Source organism: Salvelinus fontinalis, chromosome 8, assembly GCF_029448725.1.
Source record: "Salvelinus fontinalis isolate EN_2023a chromosome 8, ASM2944872v1, whole genome shotgun sequence".
Lineage (NCBI taxonomy): Eukaryota > Metazoa > Chordata > Actinopteri > Salmoniformes > Salmonidae > Salvelinus > Salvelinus fontinalis.
Window position 1 is genome coordinate 26550097 of NC_074672.1, and position 24542 is coordinate 26574638.

The window sequence follows — 24542 nt, forward strand, 5'->3', positions numbered from 1 at the left end:
AATAATAACGCAGAGTGAAGGAAAAGAAGCCAACAAGTGCTCAGCATATGCCGGAAGTCCTTCAAGATTGTTGGAAAAGCATTCCAGTTGAAGCTGGTTGAGAGAGTGCCAAGAGTGTGCAAAGCTGTCACCAAGGCAAAGGGTGGCTCCTTTGAAAAATCAAAAATATATTTTGATTTGTTAAACACTTTTTTGGTTACTACATGATTCCATATTTGTTTTCTAATAGTTTTGATGTCTTCACTATTATTTTGCATTGTAGAAAATAGTAAAAATAAAGAAAAACCCTTCCATGAGTAGGTTTGTCCAAACTTTTGACTGGTGCTGTATGTGATTTGATATCATATTTCTGGATCATAATGCATTAGTCTACGATGTCCAAACCCAGATCCATGTACAACATTCCAGAGCATCACAGTAACAATACTTACCCTTTCTGTACCTTAATGTTTTTCTTAAATTCTTAGTATGTAACTTACCTGTTATTACTACAAGGGCACTCAAGAGTCAATGGAGACATAAGGGTGGCTAAGGCAATAATACTGTCAAAACGCTAGTTCCTCTAGTTTCTCTGCATATTCCACTAAGTATATATATTCATGCATGAATGTTTTCTTTCTTTTTCTCTCTCTCTCTCTCTGTACATGTGTGTGGGTTTGTGTGTACATGCGTGTGCGCATGCATGCACATGTGTGTATCTGTGTGTGTGAGAAAGAGAAAGACCATTAGATTTTCATAGAAAAAAAGCTGAAAATCTAATGATCCATAGTTGTACAACCATAACAATCTATAATTGGAACTGGCCAAATCCAGTATTTGAACATGAACATTTAATATCAAACGGATGGGTTTATTCTGGGCCTCTGGCAAAACATAATCTATCTTCATCACCTATTCTCTGTTCCCAGAACCTCTAGCTAATAGCAGTTTTGCTCTGGACATGCAGAACACATGTGGATTGGGAGAGAGAGAGAGAGAAAGAGCAGGACAAGAGGCATTTTGGTCTAGTACGTGAAGCTCCATCCGCCTGCTGGAAATGGGTTTCAGTCAGTGTGTGTATTTGGTGTTTCCTTTCGCACGCATTACCTACAAGCAGCCACGCAACTTCAACCGAAAGAGCTGAAAAGGAAGAGAGAGCCGTGTGAGAGGAAGCAGAAACTCGACAGACCTTTCAGGACATAAGGTTGGTCAACTTTTTTTGCCAGTCATCATCATTATAAAAACAAGACCTCAAGCATCGTTTCCATTTCTTGCTGTTATCTCAGCCAAGAGTTTACTGTCCACCTCTGAATATTGAATTTTATTCAACAGATACAATGTTGCTACTAATAATAATGTAACAAATGTGACAGGTATGCCAGTTAAATCACAAAAATGTCACGTTTAGCTACATTGTTATAAGTAGCAAAATTGTATATGTTGAAACAATGGACTGTGGACCCATATTTTTGACACAGGCTATCAAAAATAACATAAAAGTATTTATAGCATTTCTGGCTATATGTATTCTTGTGTATGCTATTTGACCCCACTTTCGACAGTGCCAAAACTGGTAGTGTTGTCGACAGTGCCCCCTCATGTCCCTTGAGACTGTGGTCAATCTATTTATAGCTTATCAGAAGCACTGTCATCAATAGTTAATTGACACATAGCCTATTCCAAGGCGCACATTCGTTAACATTTATATTTGGTTTCACAAGCCTACATCAACTTGATATAGGTTATTATTACAATTTAGTCAAACTAGACCTCAGGAAATAGCGCGGTTAATTTTTTATGACAGCCTCTTTTGCACGACATTCATTCTGTAGCCTACATTCAGTCACCTTGACTGCACTGTAGCCTATTGTCAGAGTGCCGGTACTGTTTATGTTTAGGTGCAGGAGCTCCACAGTACTTTTGAGTTAATACTCTATAAGAGGAACAGGAGCTCAAGCAGTAGAACATTTGAAGCGCTGGTACCCAGCTGAGGTGAGCGTCTGCCCATGTCAAGCACAGCCTATTGTTACTGTAACATGAGACTATATAGCTATCCATTTAATGTGCACTTGCCATAAAAGTCAGCTGCTGAGCGTGAAGGGGGAGGGGTTGTGGTGAAGCGTGACCACAGTCACCCGGGGAGAGGCGAGTTGAACATAGGCTTACGCTTCCGTGACGTAGATCGCTGTATTGAATTGAACAAAATATTTGTAAACTGCGGAATCGCTTGCTGCTGACCACCAGCCAGCCAGCAAATGAATGAAAAATAGCGAACAATGAACGTCTTAGTCACGTGCTTGTTTTTCGCCGGTCTGTCCTACCTGTACAGCACCGACCTAATATCCGTGCTCCGTGTTTATGTTGCAGAGTGGGTCCTCGGCGCCTCCATGCCCGAACCAGGAGCTCCGCGGCGGACTCCGCAAGGTGTCCCCTACGCCGACTTGCAGCACATCGTCAACGCCGACGGACAGCACTTGTTCTGCCGCTACTGGGAGCCGGAGGGCCCCCCAAGGTCAGTGGAATGTGTAAAACGAGGCATAATCCATAAAAGAGCGTGGATGATCGAAGACAACGACATTGTTTTCGTCACCTGCCATGTCCGGAGGTTGTGCGTGTATTTTTGAAATCATAAACAATGCATTTAATATTTAATAGAACGTCCACTGCTATGTATCCTATAATAAAAAGTAACATTTTCCACAGAGATAATATATTTTTGAGGCTACACCAGCCTGTTAGAGTCTGTCAGACTCAAATAAGATACAACATAACGTTTTCAATACAGTAAGTTATTATGCACCTGTCCTTGGTCCCTGCCCCCTCACCCCATAACACCATTTAAAATGGAACAGACTCCAATACATCAGAGACAGAGAGTTGGCCCTGGAAACAGAGGCACACAACATCTGGACTGTAGTCAAGCTAGTGTCACACCAAACCATGGAGCTTGCAGTAGCCTACAACTGACTCATGCTAGCTCTGACAGGGTGTTTGTGGTTACACTTCTCTATAAACATGTAAGCATGTTCCTTGTTTGTGGGCGGATTGAGAATCTGTCTCGGATCACACACACAGCTCCTGTCATATAGGCCAGGCTACAGAACGTCACTGCTAGTGTATGAACCTAATTCAATCAACATTACAGTCAGTGTACACAGAGTGCAGGCTAGTCCAATGGCACAGTACAGTAAGTACAGTACACCCACATCTCACACAACAACAACAACCGTTTACATGCCTGCACTGTGGTCTAGCAACGGTTACTGCAGCAACCATTCATCCTCCTCAGCAGCACAGTCTTACTACAGACATGCTGTTACTATGGTTACATCAGGTCCCTAGAATACTGCTAATTTAATAACTTCTACTAACAGTAGTGTGGGTCGGTTTATAGTAGAGCACTGTTTGTTTAGCACATGCTATTCTAGACTGGAGGCTAGTATTTGGCATCTCATATGGGGGTGGGAAAATCAGAGAGAAACATATTTTGGGGCTTTCTGTTCATGTGGTGGCATCATTTATAAAAATGACCATTTTGGTATAAATCTCTACAAGCTATGGATTCTCCACTTTATGATTTTGTGAGATCCAGCCCCTCAGGGTTTAAAGGTTGGATTAAAATAAAATAAATGCTTGTTTAAAAATGTGTTGTAACATCAACCACATGCCATTTCTGCCATACATGTCCATTGATGACATCACTGACTGGGCATATAAAGAGTAAAGGCATCTGTGTGCTTCCCATCCGGAACAGTTCGTGCATATATTATGATGACATTCTGGGAAGTTTTTGTTCGTTTTGGTCTTCGGCCCGTTTTTTGGGGGGGCTGTTTGTGCACACCATTTTGTTTTCTCGAAAAGCTGAAGTTCGGAGCCAAAATCTACGCCCCTTTGTCGGTCATTGGTCAACAGTAGAGATTCTTCAATGAAGTGTTTGTTGTCATTCAAAGATAGACGACTCGTTTTCATGCAATTTTTTTAACTTGAGAAATACTGCTAAACCTTACCCTAAAATTAAAACCTAACCCTAACCCTAAATCCCTAACCTAATCAATAACCCTAATTATAACCCTAACCCCTAACCAATAACCCTAATTATAACCCTAACCCCTAACTCCCTAACCTAACCAATAACCCTAATTATAACCCTAACTCCCTAACCTAACCAATAACCCTAATTATAACCCTAACCCCTAACTCCCTAACCTAACCAATAACCCTAATTATAACCCTAACCCCTAACCTAACCAATAACCCTAATTATAGCCCTAACTCCCTAACATAACCAATAACCCTAATTATAACCCTAACTCCCTAACATAACCAATAACCCTAATTATAACCCTAACCCCTAACTCCCTAAGGGTTAGGGTTATGTTAGGGAGTTAGGGGTTAGGGTTATAATTAGGGTTATTGGTTAGGTTAGGGAGTTAGGGGTTAGGGTTATAATTAGGGTTATTGGTTAGGTTAGGGAGTTAGGGGTTAGGGTTATAATTAGGGTTATTGGTTATGTTAGGGAGTTAGGAGTTAGGTTTATAATTATAACCCTAACCCCTAAGCCTAAAATAGCCTTTTTACAAGTGAGGACCAGCAAAATGTCCTCACTTCTCTGAATTTTTGTTGGTTTGCTATTATTGTGAGGACTTTTCAACAAGCATTTAATATACTCACAAGTATATTAAAACGTGTCCACACACACACACACACACTGTATGTAGTTAAGTGGATCATTCCACTATTGATGTTTTACACAATTGAATCAGGATTACAATAATTTCCTTACCCAACAAGGCTTTCTTGAATGTTTGTCTTATTGCGTTTAGTCTCTCTCACTACTCACTTACACACACACACACACACACACACACACACAGAATGTGGCTTTGAAACAGGCTTATCAAATGCTGCCTCTAGCTTGAAAGAACATCAAGTTTTCCCGCAGCATGAAACAAGCCAAGATGATAATCATCTTTATGAGATGCAGACTGAACTCTGTTTAATAGCACACGGACTGATATCCACCATGAATAGATTAATTCACTCAAACACAATAAGACTGGTCAATCTCTATGGCATATCAAGCTGCACGTGTGTAGTCGAGGTAGGGAGAGTTTGTAAATGGCCAGGGCCTGACACAGTCTGTCTCACACAGTCTGTAGTCAGGGCTATGGACCTGGAGTGTTGAGCAGCTTAGTCCCTTGATCTGATTAAGATGCCAGTGTTCAGGCCCTGGCCATTTACAAACTCTCCCTACCTCGACTACACACGTGCAGCTTGATATGCCATAGAGATTGACCAGTCTTATTGTGTTTGAGTGAATTAATCTATTCATGGTGGATATCAGTCCGTGTGCTATTAAACAGAGTTCAGTCTGCATCTCATAAAGATGATTATCATCTTGGCTTGTTTCATGCTGCGGGAAAACTTGATGTTCTTTCAAGCTAGAGGCAGCATTTGATAAGCCTGTTTCAAAGCCACATTCTGGGAGACAAGTGGGTTTCAAATTCCTTGGCGAGATTGAGGGAGGGAGAGAATTTTGACTCCCTACTACCATTCTCAAGACACTGAATATACTGAGATTAGCTCTATAGAGGTCCTACTGTCCCATGTGTGTTGGGAACATTATGTTCACACAAAGGTGCGCTTTGAGAAACTCCTTAGCCAACAAGTACATGGGAAGCTCTAGCCAGCTGGAGGCTCTCAAATAAGAATGAGAGAATGAAAGAGAGAGAGAAACTGGAACAGAGATACTAATGAAGTTTAATGAACAGCCACTCTCACATCTCCTTCTCTGAACACATTCAGGCTAATTGCCACTGACTGAGAGCTTCACTTAGTTTTGCAAACTGGTTATAAGCAGGAACTAAAGCAGCACTGGCAAGCTGGATTGGTTCCCTGCTCTTTCTCATGGCTATGTGTCTGTTTTTGGAGATTAGTCCTCTGTCTGGTTCCACTTAACTCTGCTGCTCTGTGGGCAAACAAGGGTGTGTCGCGGTTCTGATAACTGCTATTGCTGGAGGATGTGGGCCGTTTTATTCTGATGAAACCCTTGATGGTGATCACAAGGATGTTGTTGTTAATGTGTGTCCATGTGCTGATGTGCATGTAATGTGACTGACTTCTCCTTCCCCATTTCTTGCAGGGCTCTGGTGTTCGTGGCCCATGGGGCAGGGGAACATTGTGGGCCGTATGATGAGATCGCCCAGACCCTGAAAGAACAGTCTCTGCTTGTCTTTGCACACGACCATGGTGAGTTAAACACCCTGCAGCACCTCTTACAGAGCCACAGGGGTAGCACTTATTTTACGCAACAGAAATGACCTATTCTAAGATTATTATACAGTAATGAGGATGGTGTTAATGCATGCCATTTGTCTACGACAGTCAAATCTTTTTCCCTTGAGTTTCAAAGTAATAACCAAAATATTGAATCATTAGGTGAGAGTGGGATGTTTGACACAGACGAGCATGCACACACACACACACACACACACACACACACACCCTTCACTGCAGAGGAGCAAAGAACAGCATCGCCTGATAGACACCAATGGGCTTCCATTGCACGATTATCAGTGGAAGCTATGCGAGAGAAAGGGACATGTTCTGAATGTTTTCTTTCAGCAGCGGTGGCAAGGTTAGCGGGGGGTTAAATTTTAAAGCTAATTTCCTGCAATTATACACATTTTGCCATGGCTAATACCTTGTTTTTATGCTATCTGAGTGACTCAAACATTATAACAAAATCTATGCTATGCCATTTTTTACATTTTAGATTCTCCCTGAATGTCTATTTTAGTGATTGTTATTTCTCAAAAATAATCAAATTAAAATTATGCAGTATATTGCTCCATTATACTTTATCTGGTTTTAGTCTTTTAAGTTTACACTGAAAATGTTTTTCCATCCCCATTTTTAAAATGTAAAAGGGAACACTTAAACAACACAATGTAACTCCAAGTCAATCACACTTCTGTGAAATCAAACTGTCCACTTAGGAAGCAACACTGATTGACAATAAATTTCACATGCTGTTGTGCAAATGGAATAGACAAAAGGTGGAAATTATAGGCAATTAGCAAGACACCCCCAATAAAAGGAGTGGTTCTGCAGGTGGTGACCACAGACCACTTCTCAGTTCCTATGCTTCCTGACTGATGTTTTGGTCACTTTTGAATGCTGGCGGTGCTTTCACTCTCGTGGTAGCATGAGACGGAGTCTACAACCCACACAAGTGGCTCAGGTAGTGCAGCTCATCCAGGATAGCACATCAATGCGAGCTGTGGCAAGAAGGTTTGCTGTGTCTGTCAGCGTAGTGTCCAGAGCATGGAGGCGCTACCAGGAGACAGGCCAGTACATCAGGAGACGTGGAGGAGGCCGTAGGAGGGCAACAACCCAGCAGCAGGACCGCTACCTCCGCCTTTGTGCAAGGAGGAGCAGGTGGAGCACTGCCAGAGCCCTGCAAAATGACCTCCAGCAGGCCACAAATGTGCATGTGTCTGCTCAAACGGTCAGAAACAGACTCCATGAGGGTGGTATGAGGGCCCGACGTCCACAGGTGGGGGTTGTGCTTACAGCCCAACACCGTGCAGGACGTTTGGCATTTGCCAGAGAACACCAAGATTGGCAAATTCGCCACTGGCGCCCTGTGCTCTTCACAGATGAAAGCAGGTTCACACTGAGCACATGTGACAGACGTGACAGAGTCTGGAGACATTTACATTTACATTTAAGTCATTTAGCAGATGCTCTTATCCAGAGCGACTTACTAGTACATACATCCATACTTTTTTTTTTGTACTGGCCCCCCGTGGGAATCAAACCCACAACCCTGGCGTTGCAAGCGCCATGCTCTACCAACTGAGAGACGCCGTGGAGAACGTTCTGCTGCCTGCAACATCCTCCAGCATGACCGGTTTGGCGTGGGTCAGTCATGGTGTGGGGTGGCATTTCTTTGGGGGGCCGCACAGCCCTCCATGTGCTCGCCAGAGGTAGCCTGACTGCCATTAGGTACCGAGATGAGATCCTCAGACCCCTTGTGAGACCATATGCTGGTGCGGTTGGCCCTGGGTTCCTCCAAATGCAAGACAATGCTAGACCTCATGTGGCTGGAGTGTGTCAGCAGTTCCTGCAAGAGGAAGGCATTGATGCTATGGACTGGCCCGCCCGTTCCCCAGACCTGAATCCAATTAAACACATCTGGGACATCATGTCTCGCTCCATCCACCAACAACACGTTGCACCACAGACTGTCCAGGAGTTGGCGGATGCTTTAGTCCAGGTCTGGGAGGAGATCCCTCAGGAGACCATTCGCCACCTCATCAGGAGCATGCCCAGGCGTTGTAGGGAGATCATACAGGCACGTGGAGGCCACACACACTCATTTTGACTTGTTTTAAAGACATTACATCAAAGTTGGATCAGCCTGTAGTGTGGTTTTCCACTTTAATTTTGAGTGTGATGACTCCAAATCCAGACCTCCATGGGTTGATAAATTTGATTTCCATTGATAACTTTTGTGTGATTTTGTTGTCAGCACATTCAACTATGTAAAGAAAAAAGTATTTAATAAGAATATTTCATTCATTCAGATTTAGGATGTGTTATTTTAGTGTTCCCTTTATTTTTTTGAGCAGTGTATATACATACAGTACCAGTCAAAAGTTTGGACACACCTACTCATTCAAGGGTTTTTCTTTATTGTTACTATTATCTACATTGGAGAATAATAGTGAAGACATCAAAACTATGAAATAACACATATGGAATCATGTAGTAACCAAAAAAGTGAAAACAATCTAAATATATTTTAGATTCTTCAAAGTAGCCGTCCTTTGCCTTGATGACAGCTTTGCACACTCTGCATTTTCTCAACCAGTTTCATGAGGTAGTCACCTGGAATGCATTTCAATTTACAGGTGTGCCTTGTTAATTTGTGGAATTTCTTTCCTTCTTAATGTGTTTTAGCCAATCAGTTGTGTTGTAACAAGGTAGGGGTGGTATACAGAAGATAGCCCTATTTGGTAAAAGACCAAGTACATATTATGTCAAGAACAGCTCAAATAAGCAAAGAGAAACGACAGTCTGGAAAATGTCAAGACCTTTGAAAGTTTCTTCAAGTGCAGTATTAAAAACCATCAAGCACTATGATGAAACTGGCACTCATGAGGACCTCCACAGGAAAGGAAGATCCAGAGTTACATTTTCTGCAGAGGATAAGTTCATTAGAGTTAACTGCACTTCAGATTGAAGCCAAATAAATGCTTCACAGAGACACATCTCAACATCAACTGTTCAGAGGAGAATGCGTGAATCAGGCCTTCATGGTCAAATTGCTGCAAAGAAACCACTACTAAAGGACACCAATAATAAGAAGAGACTTGCTTGGGCCAAGAAACACGAGCAATGGACATTAGACCTGTGGAAATCTGTCCTTTGGTCTGATGAGTCCAAATATGAGATTTTTGGTTCCAACCGCCGTGTCTTTATGAGACGCAAAGTAGGTGAATGGATGATCTCTGCATGTGTGGTTCCCACCGTGAAGCATGGAGTAGGAGGTGTGATGGTGTGGGGTGCTTTGCTGGTGACACTGTCTGTGATTTATTTTGAATTCAATGCACACTTAACCAGCATGGCTACCACAGCATTCTGCAGCAATACGCCATCCCATCTGGTTTGTGCTTAGTGGGGCTATCATTTGTTTTTCAACAGGACAATGACCCAAAACACACCTCCAGGCTGTGTAAGGGTTATTTGACCAAGAAAGAGAGTGATGGAGTGCTGCATCAGATGACCTGGCCTCCACAATCACCCGACTTCAACCCAATTGAGATGGTTTGGGATGAGTTGGATTGCAGAGTGAAGGAAAAGCAGCCAACAAATGCTCGGCATATGTGGGAACTCTTTCAAGACTGTTGGAAAAGAATTCTAGGTGAAGCTGGTTGAGAGAATTCCAAGAGTGTGCAAAGCTGTCATCAAGGCAAAGGGTGGCTACTTTGAAGAATCTCAAATATATTTTGATTTGTTTACATTTTTTTGTTTACTACATGATTCCATATGTGTTATTTCATAGTTTTGATGTCGTCACTATTATTCTACAATGTAGAAAATAGTCAAAATAAAGAAAAACCCTTGAATGAGTAGCTGTGTCCAAAGTTTGAACTGGTACTTATATATATATGTGTATGTAATATATATATATATATATATATATATATTGTGGTAGCCACTATTTAGCAGCAGTTGTGTGCCGCTGCTGAATGCATATAGGGGAAACACTGTCTTCATTGGCATGTTCAGAGCAAAGTGTTGGAAGGAAATGGGAGGAGGGATGGATGGCTAGCACGTGGATTGACATGTACAGGGATGGAGATGGCTCTCTTTGCTCTCCCTCTTTTCTGTACAGAGAGTAAGAGGGGGAGAGTGAGCAATTTATTCCCCTCTTGTCTCTAACTCAGTAGTTTCTCTCGTTTCATCTCGTGTCTCTCTCTCCCTCCATCAGTTGGCCATGGCCAGAGTGAAGGAGACAGGATGAATATTAAGGACTTCCAGGTGTTTGTCAGAGACTCCCTCCAGCACATTGACCTGATGAAGGGACGACACCCTGACCTGCCAATCTTCATCATTGGACATTCTATGGTGCGGTACCCTCTTTAGTCTCCTCCCTGACCAAACATTGAGACTGTATTATTGCCAGGGGCTATGGTATGTTTACCTCTCAGTACAATACAGGACAAACTGTTTTCTCAGAGGTCATAGGGCCAGGGTTACCTTAAGGCTATATCCATCACACAAACATTAGACAAGGCCTGCATTCAACACCCCTGCACTCAGTGTGACTCAAATGACCACAGATCACAGCTGACGTGTATGCCATCATTTATTCTACAAACTCTTGGGAGATGGTGTCCTTTGAAAGTCTAGCTTTGTAAGAACCAATAGTGCCAAGTCAGGCTTTCAAAAGGATTTACCGTATTTAGCATTAGAGGCCTCGTTTCCCTTCCGTGCTGCTCTTTCCTGTCTGTTTGCTTGTTCTGCTGTTCTATGACTGAAGTCTGCTTCTGTGACGTAAAGCCCACGCACAATGGAAACCACCTGTAGCCTATAGGTCAAGATCCTCATTGTGATAGCAATCCTTTAGATTCCCTCATGTACCACCAGCCATGCACATATAGACAGCCTTCCCCTGGGTTTGACCTGCAGTACTTTGCTTCACTATGACTGGAACGTAGGCAATTTTAGTAGAGTAAATGTTTAGAACGTCTGAACGTAAACATTTAAACAGGACGTTTTAATGGGAAGTTATTGTAATGGAAAAGCCTGTGGAGTGAGGTAAGGCTTGGCATTTTACAGGCATGTGGGCCGGCTTCCCGGACAGAGATGATGCTTAGTCTAGGACTAAAAGGTATGCTCAATGGAGGAGCGCCATTTAAAGTAATTTTTAGTCCAGGACTAGGCTTAATCTGTGTCTGGGAAACCAGCCCCAAATGAAAGGACAAAGCATTGCTTAGAACCCATGTCTGATGCCTTGAGACTGTAATGTACGAGCAGCGTCAAATTGTGCACTTCTTGTGTCGGGCAAATACTACCACCACTATTGGCATTAAAGCCCTGAAGCCTGTGGTCTCAATCAACATGACAAATCAGAGGAAGATTTTCAAAAAGTAAGTGAATATCTAATCATTATTTGTGAATGTATGAAACCTGTGCAGGTGGAAAAATATTTTGACGTGGGGCGCCGTCCTCAAACAATCGCATGGCATGTTTTCGCAGTAATAGCTACTGTAAATCGGACAGTGGAGTTATATTAACAAGAATTTAAGCTTTCAGCCGATATAAGACACTTATATGTACATAAATATTTACAATTCATAATATTTATGATTATTTATTGGAATTGCTCGCTCGCCAGTTTCAACGGAAGTTGTCCCGCTAGCAGGACTCCTATCCCTAAGAAGTTTTTAAAGACCTGAAGCCTGTGGTCTGTCAACACAGAACAAAAGCGGTACTTGCAGCGTGCTGACCGAGTTGCGACAAACCTCCCGATTCTACTTGCAATGCTCGTCATTGGCCAACAAATTGACTTTGAGCCAATCAGAGAACACAAACCCCCACGTGGGGGAGCCAACAGAAAAAAGGAAAGAATTGGGCATTTTCTCCATACACCAATGGATGAGCCAGTAACACTTCATATGCAATGTAGGCTATGGGTGGTAGCTAGCTAAGTGCACAGACGCAATGCACACAACACTAAATACTTCCTCCAAGCTAGCTAACCACTGTAGCTAGTATTGACATTATAATTAAATCACAATGGATTAACTAGTTTCCATGAAACAGCTGCCTGTGTTAGCTGATCCTTAGCATTGTCCTTAGCTAGCTAGCTATGTTGTACTAACTAGCAAATATGCTAACGTTAGCTAGCTAGGTAAACGTTTGGCTATGGGCTGGCACTGGCAGTATGGGGTTATGGAGAGGGAATTAAATTGTTTCTTTGTCATCTTGCTAGGTAGTTATCTAACTCTGGCCATCTGGCTGGTATCAATAATGGCTTTCTACAAAATAGCAACATTAGCGCAGATCGCTTGACATCTAGACCATAAGCAATACGCACGGATATGCAATGCCAAACATCGCTACTGCCACCTAGGGTTTGGAGTATTTTAACAATGTGTTAACTGGTTGATGACTTCCAAAGTCTTTGTTGTGTGAACTCAAAAGAGATTGACTGCAGACACTGTTCAGAGGTGCTAAGTACTGTCGGCATTTGTGGTCTCTCTTGATTAGTTATTAGAGAGATCCAAGAGATACACAGAATATATTCATTATACAGTGCATTTGGGAAAGTATTCAGACCCCTTGACTTTTTCCACATTTTGTTACGTTACAGCCTTATTCTAAAATTGATTAAATAGTTTTTTCCCCTCATCAATCTACACATAAAATCCCATAATGAGAAAGCAAAAAAAACAACTGAAATATCACATTGTCATAAGTATTCAGACCCTTTACTTAGTACTTTGTTGAAGCACCTTTGGCAGTGATTGCAGCCTTTAGTCTTCTTGAGTATGACACTACAAGCTTGGCACACCTGTATTTGGGGAGTTTCTGCCATCCTTCTCTGCAGATCCTCTCAAACTCTGTCAGGTTGGATAGGGAGCGTCGCTGCAGAGCTATTTTCAAGTCTCTCCAGAGATGTTCGATCGTATTCAAGTCCGGGCTCTGGCTGGGCCACTCAAGGACATTCATAAACTTGCCCCGAAGCCACTCCCGCGTTGTCTTAGCTGTGTGCTTAGGGTTGTTGTCCTGTTGGAAGGTGAACCTTCGCCCCAGTCCGAGGTCCTGAGCGCTCCTGGAGCAGGTTTTCATCAAGGATCTCTCTGTACTTTGCTCTGTTCATCTTTTCCTCGATCCTGACTAGTCTCTCAGTCCCTGACGCTGAAAAACATCCCCACAGCATGACGCTGCCTCCACCATGCTTCACTGTAGGGATGGTGCCAGGTTTCCTCCAGACGTGACACTTGGAATTCAGGCCAAAGAGTTCAATCTTGGTTTCATCAGACCAGAAAATCTTGTTTTTCATGGTCTGAGAGTCCTTTGGGTGCCTTTTGTCAAACTCCAAGCGGTCTGTCATGTGCCTTTTACTGAGGATTGGCTTCCGTCTGGCCACTCTACCATAAAGGCTTGATTGGTGGAGGGCTGCAGAGATGGTTGTCCTTCTGGAAGTTTCTCCCATCTCCACAGAGGAACTCTGGAGCTCTGTCAGAGTGACCATCGGGTTCTTGGTCACCTCCCTGATCAAGGCCCTTCTTCCCCGATTGCTCAGTTTGGCCGGGCGGCCAGCTCTAAGAAGAGTCTTGGTGGTTCCAAACGTCTTCCATTTAAGAATGATGGAGGCCACTATGTTCTTGGGGACCTTCTATGCTGCAGAAATGTTTTGGTACCCTTCCCCAGATCTGTTCCTCGACACAATCCTGTCTCGGAGCTCTCTGGACAATTCTTTCAACCTGTCATCTATACGTTTTTGCTCGGTAAAGCTTTGCCTTATCTCAGCTCACTGGTCACGATAACAACACCCACCTGTAGCACGCACTCCAGCAGGTATATCTCACGGGTCATCCCCAAAGCCAACACCCCCTTTGGCTGCCTTTCCTTCCAGTTCTCTGCTGCCAATGACTGACTGGAATGAATTGCAAAAATCGCTGAAGCTGGAGACTTATATTTCCCTCACTAACTTATATTTCTCTCACTAACTTCAGCTATCCGAGCAGCTAACCGATCGCTGCAGCTGTACATAGCCCATCTGTAAATAGCCCATCTAATCTACCTACCTCACCCCCATATTGTTTTTATTTACTTTTCTTCTCTTTTGCACACCAGTATTTCTACATCTGCACATCTATCACTCCAGTGTTAATTTAGCTAAATTGTAATTACTTGCTACTATGGCCTATTTATTGCCTTACCTCTTCACGCCATTTGCACACACTGTATATAGACTTTCTTTTTTTCTTCTGTTGTGTTATTGACTGTACGCTTGTTTATTCCATGTGTAACTCTGTGTTGTTGTTTGTGTCGCACTGCTTTGCTTGATCTTGGCCAGGTCGCAGTTGTAAATGAGAACTTGTTCTCAACTAGCCTACCTGGTTAAATAAAGGTGAAATAAAAATAAAAAACCTCATTGCTTGGATTTTGCTCTGACATGCACTGTCAAATGTGGGACCTTATATAGACAGGTGTGTGCCTTTCCAAATCATGTCCAATCAATTGAATTTACCACAGGTGGGGTCCAATCAAGTTGTAGAAACATCTCAAGGATGATCAATGGGAACAGGATGTACCTGAGCTCAATTTTGAGTCTCATAGCAAAGGGTGTAAATACTTATGTAAATAAGGTATTTCTTTATTTTATTTTTAATACATTTGAAAAAATGTCTAAAACCTGTTTTCGCTTTGTCATTATGGGGTATTGTATGTAGATAGAGGACATTTTTTTTACTTAATCCATTTTAGAATAAGGCTGTAACGTAACAAAAAGGGGAAGGGGCCTGAATACTTTCCGAATGCACTGTATATGCCATTTAGCAGATGCTTTTATCCAAAGCAACTTGGTCATGCGTGCATACGTTTTACCTCTGGGTGGTCCCGGGAATCAAACCAACTACCCAGCCTTGCTCTACCAACTGAGACAAATTGTATGGTTATTACTAAATAGATCTAGCTATGTTCGTGCTATATATGTGATCTATTTAGAGGCTCACTCAAAAGAGGCTCACTCGATAGAGGCCCCCACTCTCATGAATATTCAAATATCTGGGCAGACAAACACTGTTCAAACAAATTGGTCTCCCAGAAAAACATCAAGAATTATCTGTGCCAAATTGATTAATTCTAGAAAGCGGTTGTGCATCTCCTAATTAGTTTACCCTTGCTTATTTGATTTAAATCACAGAAGACGTCATAACTTCTCTTCCTTTTCCCCTTTCATTCAGGGTGGAGCCATTTCCATTCTGACGGCGTGTGAACGACCAAATGACTTTGCCGGTGTGGCTCTGATTGCTCCTATGGTCAAGATGAACCCAGAATCTGCCACACCCTTCAAGGTGGGTTTCAACCATACAAATATGCTTTACTTGCTGCCCACCCATCATCCTCCCAATAACTTGAATGAGGATGTCCGTTCTGGGATTTCTAGTTCTATGGTTTCACCTGCACCCAGTCCCTTCTCATTTAGCGGGTCACCAATGTCTACAGCTCCATACAACTCAGTACCATACCATTTGTTTTTACAACTACTTAACCACTGACCAGAGCTGTATTAGTTCCCTACATGCCTTTGTAATCGCTGTGGATTTCCTTCTTTGTTGTCTACAGGTGTTCCTGGCTAAAGTCCTAAATCACATGGTGCCTAGTCTCTCTCTGGGCTCTATTGAGTCTAAATGGGTTTCACGGGACCAAAAACAGGTGAGACTGATCTATGGAATGTGTGTGTGTGTGTGTGCATGCTTGCTTGTGTGTATATACATCCGTGTGCAAATACATGAAGCAGATGTTTAGGATGTAGAAGTTAGAGTTAAAGAGTTTATTTAGTTGCAAGGGACAACGTGATTGAATGAAGAAAGAGAGTTGGAGATAAGACTGGATAGGAGCCCATATGTCTGGGTTTGTGTTGTGTGTGTTTTGCCGTTTCAAAGGCTGCTCCACAATAGAAGCTTGACTGAGATCCAGGCCTAGGAATTTGTCACGTCGTCCAGCTCTCTGTTTACACCCAAAGCTACCCTTAAACAAAGGAAGCAACAGACAACAATGGGTATCGGGCTATCACCCTTCCCTCCTTTCAATACCTGTTGTGTTGAGGAAGTGCACTTATCACAACAAAGGCAGGTGCAGGTTTGGTGTCAAGCTTCTAGGCAGAAAATAGGTCATGAGTGTTACAGTTCTCCATTTGTTAATTATTCAAATATACTGTACACAATGTATTCAGGCCAGATCTTGTAGAGTAGTATTTGCATCATGTGTCAATATTGAGAAAGCCAAGTACCCTGTGGGATACTATCAGTGAACGTCTAAAGGAAATTAAACATGCTCAGTGGTCACTCAAAAGTCCCTTCCTTTTACCCTGCAGGTTGAGGCGTATGACAATGACGAGTTGAACTATCACGGTGGGATGCGTGTGTCATTTGGCATGCAGCTGATGGGCGCGGCGGCGCGGATCGAGAGAGAGGTCCCTGCCATCACCTGGCCCTTCCTGCTTCTCCATGGTGACGACGACAAGCTGTGTGACATTAGAGGGTCCCAGATGATGTTTGACATGGCCCAGAGCACGGACAAGAAGATTAAGGTGGGACCAGCACCAGAGACATAGAGAACCAGTCAAAAGTTTCAAGGGTTTCTCTTTATTTTTCTATTTTCTACATTGTAGAATAATAGTAAAGATATCAAAACTATGAAATAACACATAGAATCATGTAGAAACCAAAAAAAAGTGTTCAACAAACCAAAATATATTTGAGATTCTTCAAAGTAGCCACCCTTTGACTTGATTACAACTTTGCACACTCTTAGCACTGCAGACAGGCCAAAGCCACACATGTCTCAACAGATGTGAATAGGTCAGACACTAAGTCATACAAACGGATAAAGACAAGCCAGTATATTTAGAAAGGACACCATCTTATCTGCTCTTGAACTTTTCTATTTTCTGCTCTTGAACATTCTGTATTTGTTTCACTGGCTGTTCCAAGAAAATACATCATCACATATGAGAGAGAGAGCGAGAGAGCGAGAAACACACACACACACACAGAGAGAGAGAGCAAGAGAGCGAGAAACACACAGGCGTACACACACACACACACACACAGAGAGAGAGAGAGAGCAAGTCCAAATTCAAGTCTGCAATTTAAAGCACTTCAAACCCAAGAGCTGAGCCCAGAAACGAGCCCTCTCAGTCAGCTGGTGTTGTACCTAACCAACCAAGCTGACACCAGCACTGCTTCAAAAATAATTCCAATAAACAAAATCATGAACCAATCAAAGGACTCATATTTACAACACTGGAAAAACGAAACTAAATTCCAAAACCGTCTAAATTGCTATCTGACCCTAAACAGAGAATATGAACTGACTGATCTCTACTCTGTCAGAGATACGAAGCAGAGACAGATCCTTACCAAGTACAGGCTGAGTGACCATCAATTGGCAATAGAAACCGGCAGACATAAAAAGACATGGCTAACCAAAGAGGAGCGTGTATGTGGTCACTGCACGACAGGGGAGGTAGAAACAGAGATGCACTTTCTCCTTTACTGTGAGAAATATTCCTCACAAAGAGATTAATTATTCACAGAAATGACTACATTTACTCCAAATCTTTACTTATTAAACCCAGAGGAAAAACTAAAAATACTCATAGGCGAAGGAGCAATGGCTCCTCTTGCAGCCAAATATGTATTTTCCTGCCATAGCCTGAGGGACACTGGATAATACCATCTGCACAGTAAACAGTACAACGTTGGAAAAACAAAACAAAATTCCAAAACCGTCTAAATTACTTACTTACTTACTACTAATCGTTCCAAATAGTAGTGGTATGGGTGGTAATGGTAATGATAGCAGTTTAATGATGATGGTGGTGGTAGTAGTAGTGATGTAATGGTGAAGATTACCGTTTTTAGTTATAAGTTAGTTTCATTTTCCATATATTACATTTCTACTATTGACTGTTACTATTATATTGTTATTATTTTTGTATTATTATTTACTACCATTTTATATTATTATTCTTTATAATTTTATCACAATGTATATTGTATACACAGAGATAGAGAGAGAGGGGGAAGCATACACAGAGAGGGAAGCACACACACACAGAGAGCGAGAGGGGGAACACACACACACAGAGAGAGAAAGGAGGAAACACACACACAGAGAGAGAAAGGAGGAAACACACACACAGAGAGAGAGGGAAACACACACAAAGAGAGAGATGGGGAAACACAGAGAGAGTGGGGGAAACACAGAGAGAGTGGGGGAGACACAGAGAGAGAAAGAGAGAGAGGGGGAAACACACACACACAGAGAGAGAGGGAAACACACAAAGAGAGAGATGGGGAAACACAGAGAGAGTGGGGGAAACACAGAGAGAGTGGGGGAAACGCAGAGAGAGTGGGGGAAACACAGAGAGAGTGGGGGAAACAGAGAGAGTGGGGGAAACACAGAGAGAGAGGGGGAAACAGAGAGAGAGGGGGAAACGCAGAGAGAGTGGGGGAAACGCAGAGAGAGTGGGGGAAACGCAGAGAGAGTGGGGGAAACGCAGAGAGAGTGGGGGAAACGCAGAGAGAGTGGGGGAAACGCAGAGAGAGTGGGGGAAACGCAGAGAGAGTGGGGGAAACACAGAGAGAGTGGGGGAAACACAGAGAGAGTGGGGGAAACACAGAGAGAGTGGGGGAAACACAGAGAGAGAGAAAGGAGGAAACACACACACACAGAGAGAGAGGGAAACACACACAAAGAGAGAGAGGGAAACACACAAAGAGAGAGAGGGAAACACACACAAAGAGAGAGATGAGGGAAACACAGAGAGAGTGGGGGAAACACAGAGAGAGTGGGGGAAACACAGAGAGAGTGGGGGAAACACAGAGAGAGTGGGGAAACACAGAGAGAGAGCGAGAGGGGGAACACACACACAGAGAGAGAAAGGAGGAAACACACACAGAGAGAGAAAGGAGGAAACACACACACACACACAGAGAGATGGGGAAACACACACAAAGAGAGAGAAAGGAGGAAACACACACACACACAGAGATGGGGTAACACAGGGAGAGTGGGGGAAACACAGAGAGAGAGAGAGGGGAAACACACACACAGAGAGAAAGGAGGAAACACACACACACAGAGAGATGGGGAAACACAGAGAGAGTGGGGGAAACACAGAGAGAGTGGAGGAAACACAGAGAGAGAGAGAGAGAGAGGGGGAACACACACACACAGAGGGGGGGGGAAACACACACACACACAGAGAGAGAGGGAAACACACACAAAGAGAGAGATGGGGAAACACAGAGAGAGTGGGGGTAACACAGAGAGAGAGGGGGGGAACACACACACACAGAAACACACATTTTGTGGAATGAATGAAATTGGCACATGTGTGCAGTATATTCGTTATGTATCTTATTTATCACACGTATACAGATAGTCTTTGAGTGGAAAATCTGTCAGACAGCGCAAGCGCTGCTGCTGCAGCATCTTTTTGTCCTTTCAAGACAAACACGAGGTGAAATCATGACGTCAGTGGTCTTCTGGTCAGAAAGTCAGAGCTCTAGGAGGAGGCCCGAGTTCTCAAGTTGGAATTCCGAGTTGGATGACCGTTCAAAAAAACAAATCCCCAGTCGGAGCTTGTTTTTTCCCCAGTTTCCAGTTGTATTGAACCCACTGAAGTCAGAAGTCGTCTATTTCCAAGTTCCCAGTTCCTATTTGTTTTGAACGCTGCGTCAAAACTGCAACAGAAGGCATGCTTTATCAGCACTTTGCAACGAGCTGGAGGCAGTATGCATTTTGAAAACACTTAAATTGTTTGAAACCTTTTAATACATATTGAGACATGTCTTACCTTGCTTCAAAGTAGCCTATTAGATCTCTTTCTACATTTCTAACGGATATTTTTATCTCCGTCACATGGAACTGCTCACATGTGCAGTGCTCTTTTGAAAACTGTTTTCTTCTAATTGCATTATAGAACAAACATTTGCACATTGCCTACTGTCTTGTGCGCATTGCTGCGCTTATAATGTCTAGACATTTGGGTTTAGAAAAATGTTAAGAAATGTTCTGATCTGTTGCATCAAACTCAATGCTTTAAAAATATGTATGTAGCTTAGGCCTACTGGCTGTATGAATGTGGGATCTATCATCCCACAACAGTCCCATTTCGTTCTCGACACGCTGACCAATAGAATAGGTAGCTTAAAATGTTCTTCTATAGGCTAGTGATGTTGGCTGAGGAAAATTACATGTGGACTGGAATTCTAACATGTTCAAAGTGCACGTCAGAATTCGGTTAAGAAGGACCACACATCGTTGCATCCTCACTTACATGTTCTGTCATTCTGAGCACCGTGGGTGGACGCCCTAATCAGATTATGCACCAACTGCATATGGGTCCGCTAAATTTCTCATGTCCAGTAAATTAAAATGTTGCCGGTCAAATTTCCTGCTCCACATTTTCCTAATGGAAACCCCGGTGTGTGTGTTGTCTCTCTCAGGTGTATGACGGAGCATACCACGCCCTGCACCATGAACTCCCAGAGACAGCGGCATCGGTGCTGAAGGAAGTCACTGGCTGGATCTCTGAACGTCTCACTGTGTCTCCTTCTCAGGGCTCCTAGTCCCCTCCTCTACACCCCCCAACCCACTGTATGACCTAAACACATTTGTACTGACAGCACATACTCTACTGCTAGCCGACCAGTAGCGATCATTTTCAGTACAAATGTAGTTAACTGCACCTTAAACCAACCCCAGCCCTGTGCTAGTCAGTCAGACTTAAAAGCTCTTGGTCCTCTGGGGGGGAAGAGGGGGGTGACAGGTCAGGAGGCCCACAGGAGGTTCCCTTAAGGTCAACTTGTCATTGACCTTTGACCCCCATGGCCAATGTAGGTCTTGATTTTCTAGGCTCTTCATTAGGGACAACAGTTGTGCCCCTGCTGCCAGGCAGCAGTTCATAGTACATATATCAGCCATGTCTCCCTGTACTGAGTTCAAAGAGAACAATGCTGAGAGCTAGGCCAGGCGCAATTCACAGAGGTCTTTTTTTCCTCCTTTGTAACCACAGTGTTCAATAGGCCAACAGAAACATGCTGAATTCACCCAGGCTGAGGTGTTCCCTTTTGTGTGTTGCCATGGAGACAACTGGCCTTTGTTATCCCCACCGTATCTCAGATCCTTTGTTTATAGAGTCAAACATTTTGGACTTGTTTGAACACCCAACTCCCCAGATTGCTGCCACCAGTGGTCATCTATCAGAACGGCAGGGTATAGGTGGCTGCAACCCAAGATGGAGAAGTTGCCCGTTACTATGGCAACACCTCAGGAAAAACCCTATGAAAAAAAGGCTGAATCCATTAGAGCGCCACAGTAAGGTGAGGCATGCTGTGAATCATTATACAGTACATGCTGTGTACAGACAAAGGCGTCACTTCGCTGCAGTTCCTATATTGAAAAGATGACGGCCTCAATTCATCACCTACAACCTCACCATTTATCTGTGTTTCTCCATAGTCTGCATTGCTTAGGACTAATACAGATTTTAATGTATAATGTGAAATATCCATGTTACCGATATTCCTCTTTTAAATGGTGGAAGTTGTTTTGTAAGGGGAAGACTGGTGAATCTAATTGTCTGATGCGTTAAGCATTTAATAAAGTGAAATTCAATTGGCTAGACATTTGTCAATAGACCATTGTTAGTAACTCAACTAAGGGGCCAGGGTTTCGGTCTAGAAGCACGGTTTTGACTGCTCCTACAGTTTTGCTTTGGTACTGCAGTTTAACTGATACCCAGCCCAGAAAGACAATTTCCTTAGTTGGCCATATAGAATACCACAGTATGAGTCATAATACCCATAAAACTTGGCGTCAAACAAGGAACTGGTTCCAATCATTTTTTCCACCATAAATATATTCACCTGTATTTACCTCCCAAAAATCAAATGCTAATTAGCTGCTGATGTGGCAATCATTAACTACTACAAATGCCATGATGATCTGGACGAGACAGCTGAATCGAGGCAAAGGTAAGAATCTGGATTAACTATCTACGGTGTCAGCTAGAGATGACGTGCAGGAGCTTGCAGGGATTTGTAGTTTTTCATGTCTATTTTGATGCCAATTAGCATTTTCGAATCAGAGTAAATAGAGGTGAACATATTGATAAAAGTCACCTTGCCAGAGAGAGATTTACATGGTTATCAAAACATCACACCAGGGTAAGTCTACACGAAACACAGCCCTTATTTAAAGTGTTTCTAAAATCACCTATGGGAAAAATGAATGATGGAGAAATTATTGGAACCATTTTCCTGTTTGACCACTAGGTTTTATGGGTATTATGACACCTCTACTGTGGGGCTCTATAGAGAAGTCAGATTAGAAAATTCCTAATAAAAGACACTTTAGTCATCTTTATGCACAACACATCTATTCAATTATTCAAATTGTTGCTGAGGCCGTTTTCTTTCTTCATCACTCACAGCCGAAGAAATTCAGATGTTATATTCATCCAATGTCTGCCATGTGAAGTTGTGCTGTGTAAACCGGATATAGCCGTTCCATGAATCGGCGTATGCGAATGTGAGTAGATTACGTTGAACACAACAGTCGGACATCTTGGACAAAGTAAATCAGCATTGTGTGTGTGAACTGAATGACCAGTTTTTAAATAACACACATTTAAGAACAATATGGTAGCATATATTTGAAAAGGGCAGAATTTGTCCAATTGTAAATGTGTTACTCCTGAAACCAGACATGTTCTTATCAATAAATATTGATATCAACTGTCAGATTGCTCATAACAAATGTAATATACAGTAGATAGTATTGAATAATATGTGAAGGACATAAGTATTATTCTGTTTGCATCTACATAAATACTTTTATTGATCTTGTCTACTGTATTGATATGCATTCTTAATTTTAAAGTACACGTGATGTGGAACATAAGGGTTTTATACTATAGTCAACTTACTTTTTAATTGAGCGTTCAGAACTAATACCTGATAACTGAAATTGAAAAGGATGTACAGTAAGAATCTGAATGGCCCTTTATGAAGTTGAATTTATTTTAGTTTGTGATTCATGTTGCTTTGTGCTTTATTCCCATGACCTGTGTGAAAATAACTTTGGCTCCTTGGTCACTTAAAGACTGACTGAACATTGCTGAAGGGCTTAAACTACATTCTCATGTGACCCACTAGAACAGTGTTTCCCAACACCGGTTCCCAACAGTAGGGAAGAGTGGGGTAAGTTGAGTCATTTTTTCTCAGTCAAGGGAAATATACTGTAGCATTCAAACAAAGATATCTACATATTTTTCAGGATGTTAGGTATCCCTGGAAATAATCATAATTCATATGAACATTAGTTTTGAAAACATAGCTTACCTCAGGTATGGGTTAAGTTGAGCCGCAGGACAGAGTAAGTTAAGCCACCTACACATTTCTGTACTGAATGAATTATTACCTCTACCTTTTTAAAAACATGTCTCTATTTCCGAAACACAATGCAACACAATCACATGTCTATTAATAATTTTAAGCATATTTTAAACACAGTCTTAACACATAACAAACACTTTGCAAAAACACTTAGAGGACACGCCTGGGAAGAAAACGCTTCAATTTGCTCAACTTGCCATTGGCTCAACTTACCCCGAGGCAAACTATTAGCCTACACAGCTACAAGGATGCACTTTCATGCAAAGGTTGACCCCAACTGACATATAGAACAATCAATACATTCATTTGACTTGGTGAAAATCTGTTTTCTGGACCTAACTTGCTTACTACTTTTGTGGTTTCCTTCTTCCCAGACTACATGCAATTAGGATCTCTTTCTAAATATTTGGTACATTCTGAGTATGGTTTCCTAGAAACAAGGGCAGCTCAATTTACCCCACTCTCCCCATATCATTTTGTTGTGGGCCTGGACAAGCACACCTGATTCTACTTGTCAACTAATCATCAAACCCTCATTGAGCTGAATGAGGTGTGTTTGTTCAGGGCTACAACTAAAATGTGTGCTGTTGGGGGCACTGGAGGACCAGAGTTGGGAAACACTGCACTAGAATCAGCCATGCCAAACAGCAGTCAGTCTCTAGAGACAGGGGCTTGAGCCAATCAAAAGAGTTATTGCTGAATCACCTCATACAGTAGGACAGGTATCATCTACTAGATTCAGCCGCTGGCTGATTTTTTTAATTTTCTGGAGCGGATGGTCAGGGGGCCGGAACATAATTGCAAATAATTTGTAGACTGCAAATTGACAACAAGAAACCAAAA

The 24542-nt window shown here is 42.5% G+C and overlaps 1 protein-coding gene across 2 annotated transcripts; it reads left to right on the forward strand.

Moving 5' to 3' along the window:
- Window positions 1–962: 962 nt before the first annotated feature.
- Window positions 963–23145, forward strand: LOC129860980 (monoglyceride lipase-like). Of its 2 annotated transcripts, XM_055931965.1 has the most exons (8): window positions 963–1183; window positions 2347–2491; window positions 6122–6228; window positions 10481–10617; window positions 15471–15581; window positions 15853–15942; window positions 16604–16819; window positions 20748–23145. In XM_055931965.1, the coding sequence occupies exons 2-8, from the start codon at window positions 2367–2369 to the stop codon at window positions 20868–20870; spliced, it is 909 nt and encodes a 302-aa protein (XP_055787940.1). In that variant the 5' UTR covers window positions 963–1183; window positions 2347–2366; the 3' UTR covers window positions 20871–23145. The 2 variants fall into 2 exon arrangements, with proteins under 2 accessions (XP_055787940.1, XP_055787939.1); XM_055931964.1 differs by lacking the exon at window positions 963–1183 and having other exon boundaries at window positions 2099–2491.
- Window positions 23146–24542: the final 1397 nt, after the last annotated feature.

Bases quoted from the DNA above. Each gene is read 5' to 3' on its own strand.
- LOC129860980 (XM_055931964.1), top strand. From the start codon at position 2,256: ATGAACGTCTTAGTCACGTGCTTGTTTTTCGCCGGTCTGTCCTACCTG. The intron at 15,582-15,852 runs GTGGGTTTCAAC...TGTTGTCTACAG, and splicing joins AATCTGCCACACCCTTCAAG to GTGTTCCTGGCTAAAGTCCT. The intron at 16,820-20,747 runs GTGGGACCAGCA...TGTCTCTCTCAG, and splicing joins GCACGGACAAGAAGATTAAG to GTGTATGACGGAGCATACCA.